Source organism: Buteo buteo, chromosome 23, assembly GCF_964188355.1.
Source record: "Buteo buteo chromosome 23, bButBut1.hap1.1, whole genome shotgun sequence".
NCBI classification, from domain to species: Eukaryota; Metazoa; Chordata; class Aves; order Accipitriformes; family Accipitridae; genus Buteo; species Buteo buteo.
Genome location: NC_134193.1, coordinates 6334506 through 6343841, shown reverse-complemented (window position 1 = coordinate 6343841; position 9336 = coordinate 6334506). Strand labels below are relative to the sequence as shown.

The 9336-nt window shown below is 69.5% G+C and overlaps 2 protein-coding genes across 3 annotated transcripts; one reads left to right on the top strand and one right to left on the bottom strand.

Moving 5' to 3' along the window:
• Nucleotides 1-1309: 1309 nt before the first annotated feature.
• On the top strand, nt 1310-4893 carry LOC142043744 (uncharacterized). The gene is made up of 2 exons (XM_075055262.1): nt 1310-1951; nt 4193-4893. The coding sequence occupies exons 1-2, from the start codon at nt 1489-1491 to the stop codon at nt 4741-4743; spliced, it is 1014 nt and encodes a 337-aa protein (XP_074911363.1). The 5' UTR covers nt 1310-1488; the 3' UTR covers nt 4744-4893.
• Nucleotides 4894-5570: 677 nt separating this feature from the next.
• Nucleotides 5571-9161, bottom strand: SHISA4 (shisa family member 4). 2 transcript variants are annotated; one of them, XM_075055343.1, is made up of 5 exons: nt 8695-9161; nt 7377-7548; nt 6528-6661; nt 6074-6256; nt 5571-5979 (listed from the first exon to the last, which is right to left on the bottom strand). In XM_075055343.1, exons 1-5 carry the CDS (start codon nt 8765-8767, stop codon nt 5933-5935), a joined length of 609 nt encoding a protein of 202 aa, XP_074911444.1. In that variant the 5' UTR covers nt 8768-9161; the 3' UTR covers nt 5571-5932. The 2 variants fall into 2 exon arrangements, with proteins under 2 accessions (XP_074911444.1, XP_074911443.1); XM_075055342.1 differs by lacking the exon at nt 8695-9161 and having other exon boundaries at nt 7377-7639.
• Between the last annotated feature and the right edge of the window lie 175 nt (nt 9162-9336).

Genomic DNA, 9336 nt, shown 5'->3' with positions numbered 1-9336 from the left:
ACACAAGAGCAAGGGGGTGGCATGTGGCAGCAGCTGCCTGCGCTGCCAGTGCCACCAGCAGCCCTGCCCACACCTCCACCCGTGGGCACGGGGCTGGGCAGTGACGTTGCCTCCCCCTGAAACGGGTTTTGGGGGCCACGCGATGTCCCTCCAACCCCCTGCCCCACCCCCCCACCCCCCCACGCCTTCCCAGCGTGAAGCCTCGTTCGCGATTTGTACGACTGCGGCCACTGCATCAGCAATAAAGCTCACCCAACGCTTCCCCCGCCTCGGGGACCGTTCTGCACCCCGGGGTCCCCAGGAGCAGTGACACGGCAGGGGGGGTGCAGGAAATGGGCTCGCCCCCCCCGCCTCGGGCAGCTCTCGCCTCTCCCCGCACCCATGGCCACACCATAGGGCCACCTGAACTGGGTGCACTGGGGCCATCCCGAACCACGCAGCCACCCCAAACTGGGCGCGCTGGGACCGCTCAGACACCCCGACCCGGGTGTCCCTGGTCACCCACCCACCCAGAACCCCCCAAACGGGGCACCCTGCCATTGCCGGACACCCACAGCCGGGCACCCTGGAGCCACGCAGAGACCCCCCAAACCCCCGGGGTCACCCAGAACTGGGCACCCCGGGGCTGGCTCAGGGTCACCCCCAAACCGCCGGGGTCACCCAGAACTCCACTGGGGGCTCCCCAAGGCCCACCGTTCCCCGGGTGGGACCCACCATGCTGGGGGCTGGATTCGGGGTGCCGGCGGGCACCTGGGTGACGCTCCCGGGGACACTCCCCCCCACACGGCGACAAGCTGCGAGGCCGAGCCGCGGCTCCCGAAACCGGGCGAAATGTCGGTATTTGGGCATTTTGCGGGAGGGCACCGCGCCCCCCGTGCCGCGCCCGCTCCCGCCGCTCCGGGCACCCACCGCTCAGCCGGGAGGGGACGGGGCGGCGGGGCGGGGAGGAGCGCGGTGCCCCGGGGGTGCCGCGGAGAGCGATGGGGCTGTTTGGGGACCCCTGGGGTGCTCTGCCCCGGGAGGCCCCCAGAGCCACCACCCCCCCCACCCCCCGTGCGGGCGGCCGGGAGCCAGCGGGGACCCCCAACCGGGAACGGCGGGACGCCCCCCTCCCCGGTCCGGCCAACGCCGGCGCCATTGGGACACCCCGAACCGCCGTCGACCGCGGACCGGGGCGAACCGGGGGCGCGGGGCGGGGCGACGACGGCGGGGCCCGGCAGGGGGCGCCATAACGCACCGGGAGGGTGGCTCGCGGCAGGGGGCGGTACCGGAGCCGCACCGGAGCGGCGGTGCGCGGCGGCGGCCGGCAGGGGGCGCGGTGCTACCGGCCCCGCTCCGCTCGGCTCGGCTCGGCTCGGCTCGGCGGGGCGCTCGGTATCGGGGAGACGGCGCAAGACAAAAGGCGCGGCGGCGGGGCGATGGGCGGCGGGGCGGCGCCATGAGGAGGAGACGGCGGCGGCGGCGGCGGCGGCGGCGGTGGCGAGGAGCATGGCGGCGGGAGGCGGCGGGGCGCGGCGGGGGTTGCTGAAACGGAAGCCGAACTTCACGTTGCAGGAGATCGACATCCTGATGAGCGAGGTGCTCAAGTACGAGCAGCTGCTCTTCGGCGCCGCCGCCAGCACCGTCAACGCCTACGAGAAGCAGAAGATCTGGTGGCGCATCACCAACAAGATCAACGCCGCCGGCCGCAACCAGCGCGACATCGGCGAGGTGAAGAACCGCTGGCGGGGGCTGCGCCGCCGGGCCAACGATAAGATCACCCGGCACCGGCAGGAGAGGCAGGCCCCCGCCGCTCGCCCGGCCGTCAGAGTCGGTAACGGCAACGGCAACGGCAACGGTTCCGGCCCCGGCCCGCCGGAGCTCGGCCCCGGGCCCGCTCCCGGTTGGGGACCGCGGGGCACCGCCGGCATCGACCCGCCGCTCCTCGGCGTCGAGGTGGTGGCGCCGCACGGTGGGTGCGGGGGGCGGGGGCGGGGGGGACCGGGACGGGGACACGGAGGGACAGGGGCAGGGACGCGGGGGACCAGGGGCAGGACAGAGGGGGACCAGGACGCGGACACAGGAGGCAGGGACCAGGATGTGGGGAACCGGGACACAGACGTGGGGTACCAGGACGGGAACATGGAGTGACAGGGGCAGGGACACGGGGGACCGGGACCAGGATATTGGGGGCCAGGACACAGGCGTGGGGGACTGGGACGGCGACATGGAGGGACTGGGACAGGGATATGGGGGACCAGGAGCAGGACAGAGGGGGACCAGGACACAGACACAGAAGACGGGGACCAGGATGTGGGGAACCGGGACGGGGACATGGAGGGACAGGGGCAGGGACACGGGGGCACTGGGACCGGGGAGCGGGGGGACCAGGACACAGGCGTGGGGGACTGGGTCAGGGACATGGGGGACCAGGAGCAGGACATGGGGGGACCGGAACATGGACATGGGGGAACAGGACAGGGACATGGAGGGACTGGAGCAGGGACACAGGGGCACTGGGACCAGGGGGTGTGGGGACCGGGACTGTGACAGGGGCAATGGGACCAGGACATTGGGGACCAGGACACAGATGTGGGGGACCAGGACAGTGACATGGAGGGACTGGGACAAGGACAGAGGAGACCAGGACAAGACACTGAGACCAGGACAGGTGTGCAGAGGGACTGGGACAGGGACACTGGGACCAGGACATGGATACAGAGGACCAAGGCAGGGACATGGAGGGCTGGGACAGGGATGTGGGGGTAGGGACATGGGGGCACTAGGGCTAGGACAGGTGCGTGGAGGGACTGGGACAGGGGCAGAGGGGACCAGGACCAGGACGGGGCGGGGACGGGGACGGGACCAGGACACAGACACAGGGGAACAGGACAGGGACATGGAGGACTGGGCCAGGGACACAGGAGACCAGGACCAGGACAGGACTGTGGAGGAATGGGGACCAGGACATGGGGGGACATGGACCAGGATGCAGGGGGACCAGGACCGTGTCAGGTGCACTGAGACCGGGATGTGGGGGCCCAGGACACAGACATGGAGGCCCAGGGCACGGACATGGAGAACTGGAACATGAGGGGACAGGGATGTGGGGGCACTGGGACCAGGACAGGAGCATGCAGGAACTGGGGCAGGGACATGGGGGACCAAGACAGGGACACGGACACAGACACAGAGAACAGACATGGGGGTACTGGGATGGAGACACAGATATGAGGGAACTGGGACAGGGACATGGGGGCCTGGGACCGGGACGTGGGGGAAACTGGAACCAGGGCAGTGGGACCAGGACAGGTGCATGGAGGGACTGGGGCAGGGACAGGGAGGAGGATCAGGACAGGGACAGGAGGGCAGGGACATGGAGGGGACACAGACACAGGGGAGAAGGACAGGGACATGGAAGACTGGGACAGGGATGGGGGGGGACAGGGACATGGGAGGACAGGGACACAGGGGGGCACTGGGACCAGGACAGGAGGATACCAGGATCTGGCTGGTGACATGAGGCACTGGAACCAGGACAGGGACAAGGGACAGGGCACCGGTGCAGGGGACCAAGACAGGGCCAGGAGCACTGAGACCAGGTCAGGGACATAGGGGGAACTGTGCCAGGACAGCAACAGGAAGGGACTGAGACCAGGACAGGGACAGGGGTACCAGGGCTGAGACAGCAGCATGAGGGGACCAGAATCAGGACAGGGACATGGGGGACATGGACCAGGGCAGGGACAAGGGACAGCGGCACTGGGATTGGGACAGGAGGATACCGGGATCAGGCCAGGGATATGGGCGACTGGCATTAGGACAGGGACAAGGGGATGGGGGGTACCGGGACCAGGACAGGGATAAGAGGGGGCTGGGAACAGGACAGGGACATGAGGGTACCAGGACCACGCAGGGACATGGGGGGACCACATTTAGGACAGGGATATGGGAGTACTGGGACCAGGAGAGGGACAAGGGACGTGGGATGGGGCTGGACCACGGATGAGGGACACGGGGCTATAGGCATATGTATGTATAGATGGGACCATGACCAGGTGCGGGAGAGGGAACATGGGAGTACAGGGATGGGGACAAGGGAGACAGGGACAGAGGAAGCACAGGTAGAAGGGGGTCGGGTCATTCGGTCCGTGGGGTGCTGGGAAGACGGGGGGTCCCGCCAGCTGCCCCGCGCTCTCCGTCCATCCCGCAGGCGTCAAGGAGGAGCCGGTGAAGGAGGAGCCGGTGGAGGTGAAGACTGAGCCCTTCCACAGCCCGGCCGCCGACAGCATCCCCAGCCGCGGTGCCGACCGCCGGCTACCCCGCACCGGCATCCGCCCGCCTGGCGAGCTGTGCGAAGGCTGGAGCCGGAGCCCCCCACACCCCGCGCCCCCCGAACTCTCCCTCGGCGAGCTGGGCGGGCAGCAGGAGCCATTGGGCTCCGATTTCCCGAGCATCCTCTTCGAGCAAGAGGCCGAGCATCTCAATAACTGCGGCGCAGGTGAACCAGGCCCCCCCGGGACGACGGGGTTGTCGGACGGGGCACCCGACTGTACCCAGCTCACCCCGGCCGAAAAACGCATCGTCCAGTCTAATGAACGGCTGGTGCAGGAGATGCGAGCTTTCCGACGGGAATACGCTGAGAGCCGCCGGGAGACCACCTCCGTCCTGCGCGTCATTGCCCAGGCACTGGGCGGCCTCAGCCGGAGCCTGGCCGAAATCCGTGACCTCTACCTCCGGGAGCAGGCGGTCCCCAAACCCTGAGCCCCCACGCAGCTGGCTGTGTGTGCCCGTGGCCGGCGGGGACCGCCCTGGGGACAACTTCCCACCCCCCCACCCCCAGCGCCCGCCTTGCTTCTTTTTTTTTTTTTTTTTTTTTCCCCTCCATCCCACTTAAATAAAACTCAGAGCTGCCCCCTGGCTCTCCCCTTCCTGGGCTCTTTGCAGGATTTTGAGGGGTGATGGCATGCTGGGAGCCGCAGTCCCCTGGGAGATGGGGCAGTGGTTTGCCTCCAGCAGGGGGGGTCTGCGTGGCTTTTCCCCCACCAGGAGCAATGGACTCGGGGGTCCCAAATGTAGCCGGTGGCTGAACCTCCCCCCTTCCCGGCAATGGTGCAGGGGCGGGGGTGAATCACACAGAGAGCAGCCGTCCAAAATAGCCGGGGTGAATCACGCTCCCCCAGTGCCTGTTCCTCACCACCGGCTGCAAAGGGAGATGAGTCCCGGCTCCAGCGATTCGGGACTGGGCTGGGGGGTGGATGGAGGAATTGGCCTTGTGCCCACAGCCCCCATCCCAGGGTGGAATTCGCTGCTTTCTGACCCAAAATGCTGCTGGGGGTGGTTTCACACCCCAGTTTTGAGCAGTGGGGCTGGGCAGGCAGCAGCACGCCTGTGCTGGCTCATGCTGGCGGCTGGTTTGGTGAGAATTATCCGTCCCAACCCAATTTTTGGATGGAGAAGCCCTGGCAGTGGAAGGGGAAGGGGCGAAAGCCACAGCTCCCCCTTACAGCTCCCTGGGGAGGGCGCAGGGCTCTGCACCCTCCCCAACACCCCCCCACCCCTGGCACAGAGCCACCAAGACGACACCAGGCTGTGGGGTACAAGACGTGGTTTAATGCTGACACCGGCAGGGAAGAGCCGGGGCCAAATCCAGACGCGGGCGTGCAGGGGTGCGGTGATGCACGGCCCTCGGGGGACCCCCGGGCATCCCCCCCATGGGTGCACGGGGCCGTTGGCACGCAGAGCCAGGCTGGAGGCACCCACAAAGGGCCCAGTGTGTGGGACAAGAGCCGCCCTGTGCTGCCAGCACGGGGTCATCCGCGGGATGGCCGGGAAGGGCCTGATCCTGCCACAGCCGTGGCACCCTCCCAGCCCCAGGGTGGGGGGACAAGGGTCCCCAGCCTGGCCCCACTGGCCGGCGGCGGGAGGAGGGTGCCAGGGTCCCTGTGGGTGCTCAGGCTCCGGGGTAGCTGGGCTGTACTGCGACATAGGGCGGAGGTGCTGCGGGGGGAGCAGACAGAGTGTCAGCCCCCGCAAAGCCACCGTGCCCCCCAGGGGAATAGGGGGGTGTCATGTGTGTCCCCCCAGTGCTCACCTGTGGGGTTGTAGACGGGCGGGCCGGAGGGGTACAGCGGGTACTGGGCAGCAGGGCCCGACGGCGGGTACACGGCCATGGGGGTGAAGCCAGGCTGGGGGGGCATGGGGCCGGCTTTGGGGTCCATGGGGAAGGGGGCTGGGGGGGCTGCGGGGGGGTAGCTGGACAGCGGGATCTCTGCGCCTGCAGGAGAGACGGGGTGGGGGCTATGGCACCCTGGTACAGGGACAGGGATGGGGACAGAGCCCGGCTGTGCCCACGGGTGTCCGTGGCCCTCAGGAGGGGGCAGGGGATGGCGGTGGGCACCAGGGTGATCTCAGCAGCACCCACTCCAGTGCCCGCCCCCAGCACCCATATCTCCACACACACACCCCCAAGTGCCCCCACCCCGCACACCGATCCCCCCCCGCATCCCTCCAGGCCCCCACCCTGCACCCCAAATCCCGCCCCCGACCTTGCAAGGGGGTGCGGAGGTGCTGCCGGCGCTGGTACAAGTAGCAGCAGGAGCACATGAAGCAGCAGACGATGGTGGTGACGATGGCGATGAAGAGCACCACAGCCGAGGCGATGCCCGCGATGGTCTTGGGGCTACGGGACACCGCGGGGACGTGGGGGAGTGCGGCCTGGGAGGGGGCACCCGGGGCAGTCCCCCCTCCCCGCAGGGTACCTCCCCCCCACCCAGTCACACCAGTGCCCGCAGCACCAAGGGGCACCCTTGGAGCACCCACCTGGGGACCAGAGGGACAGGGATGTCCAGACAAGCACCCAGTGCCCAGCACCCAGCGCCACTGCCCAGTACCAGTGCCCAGCACCCAGTACCAATGACTGGTACCACTGCCCAGCACCCAGTACCACTGCCCAGCACCCACTGCCCAGCACCCAGTACCAGTGCCCAGGACCCAGCACCAACACCCAGTAGCAGTGCCCAGCACCCAGCAGCAGTGCCCATCACCCAATGCCCAGCACCCAGTACCGGTGCCCAGGCCCAGCACCAATACCCAGTAGCAGTGCCCAGCACCCACTGCCCAGCACTCAGCACCAACACCCAGTAGCAGTGCCCAGCACCCACTGTCCAGCACCCAGTACGAGGGCCTAGCACCCAGCCCCAACACCCAATACCAGGGCCCAGCACCCAGTACCACTGCCCAGTGCCCAGGACCAGTGCGCAGCACCCAGCATCCAGCACCCTGTATCCAGTCCCCAACGCTCAGCACCCAGCATCCAGTCCCCAGGGCCCAGTAGCCAAAGGCAAGCACCCGGCACTCATCGCTGCGGCTCAGCACCCATCCCCAGCACCCGGCACCTGAAGGCGAGGCAGTGACGCTGCTGGCGCTCAGTGAGCAGGCGCATGGGGTCACGGCAGCAGTACCGCTGGTGGCACGTGCCGCAGCAGAAGGTGAAGAAGTCGCAGTCGAAGCCGGGGTGCCAGGAGCCGTTCCTGTCCACGTACCACAGGCAGTCCTCGCCACCCGCCGCTGGGGACAACTGTCCGTCACCAGGGTCTCGGGGAACCGCCAGCCCGGCCACCACCACCCCCAATGGTGCCGGCATCAGCCCACATCCTCCATCCCCCAAATGCTGTCTCAGGGGAACAGCCCACACCCCACTGTGCCCTGCTCTGTGCCCTGTCGTCCCCCCCCCGTAGCCCACTGCATTCTGGCCCCATGTCCCCCCCTGTACCCTGGTCCACCCTGTCCCCCATCCCCTGCTCTATCCTGTCTCCCTGTCCCCTGTACCCCACTCCATCTTGCCTCATGTCCCCCCACACCCCACTGCATCCTGCCCCATGGATCCCCACACCCCACTCCATCCTGCCCCGTGCCCCCTATACCCTGCCCCATGGAACCCCATACCCCACTGTATCCTGCCCCTATGTCCCCCCCATACCCTGCTCCATCCTGCCCCATCTGCCCGCAAACTCTGGTCCATCCTGCCCCACACTCCCCTGGATCCTGGACCATCCTGCCCCGTGTCCCATGTCCCCCCCCCACCCCACCCCATCCTGCCCCACATCCCTGAGAACCCCACTCCCTCACACCCAGCTCCCAGCCCCCCCAGGCCCCCTCCCTGCCCGGCTGCTCCAGCAACGCCTCCCAGCTCTATTTCTGGCCGGAACCACCTGCGCTCCAGAAATAGCCCCGGGACGAGGCCTGGGGGGCCGCTGGAGGCACCAGGCTTGGGCGGCTTCCCTCGGGGCTTCCAGCTCACTCCCCACCAGCTCCAAGTGGCTTCTCAGGGGTCTCATACAGGGTTCACTCGCCACCCAGTGGGACCACCCCAGCTCAGAGTCAAGTGGGGAAACTGAGGCACGGGGCCGGGTGCGTGGGAAGCACCCAAATCCCCTGGGACCGGGCAACCTGGCTCGAACGGCCACCGGCTCCGTGCGCGCTGCTCCCGGGACACCCCAAAAGCGGCAAATGGGGTGCGGTATGGGGGGTGGGCACAGCGCCCAGTGGGCCACATTGGTGCGAGCAACCCCCGTGCAAAGGGACCGTGTGGGTGAGGCGCAGGTCACGGTCACAGCCGGTGGCACCGGGTCCCATCGCAGGGTGGCACCGGCTCCCTCCCCCCTCCTCCCCCCCCCCCCCCCCCGTGCCCCAGGACCCCCCCGTGTCTCTTACCCAGCGAGGCGGCCACGGCCACCAGCACGGTCCCGGCCAGGGGCCAACCGCTGCCGGTGCCACCGGGCCCCATCCCGGGGGCTGCCCGGGGGGGGCGGCGCGGGCCCGGGCCCGGTGCCCCCGCTCAGCGCTGTCCCGGGCGCGGGTGGGGCCGGGCTGGGGCGGGGGGGGGAGCGGCGGCGGCTGCGGTGCGGCAACGGGGCCGGTGCGGCAGAGCGGTCCCGGTACCGCGGGGCTGCGGCCGGTGCCGCGGTGCTCGGCGGAAGCCCGGTGCCGGTGAAGCCCCGGTGCGGGGCCGGCGCAGGCCCGCAGTGACGCCGCAGCCCGGCGGCGCTCGGTCGCTGCCCGGTTCCCCCCCCCCCGCCCCGCCGCGGCACCTCCCGCCGCAGCCACCGGTCCCGGCCCCCGCCCGCCCCCGCCGGGCGGAGCGGCGCCGCCGGGCCCCGCGGGCACGGGCACGGCCGGGCGGGGCTGCGCCGGGGAGCGGGGAGGGGGGGCCGGCGGTGGGACCGCGGCCCGGCCCCCCCCCGTCACTGCCCTCCCCAGCACCCCATTGCTGCCCTTCCCCACCCCGGCACCCCTTATTTCCCCTCCCCCTGCACCCCATCTCTTCGCTCGTCCTTGCCCCCCCCCCCCCAGCAC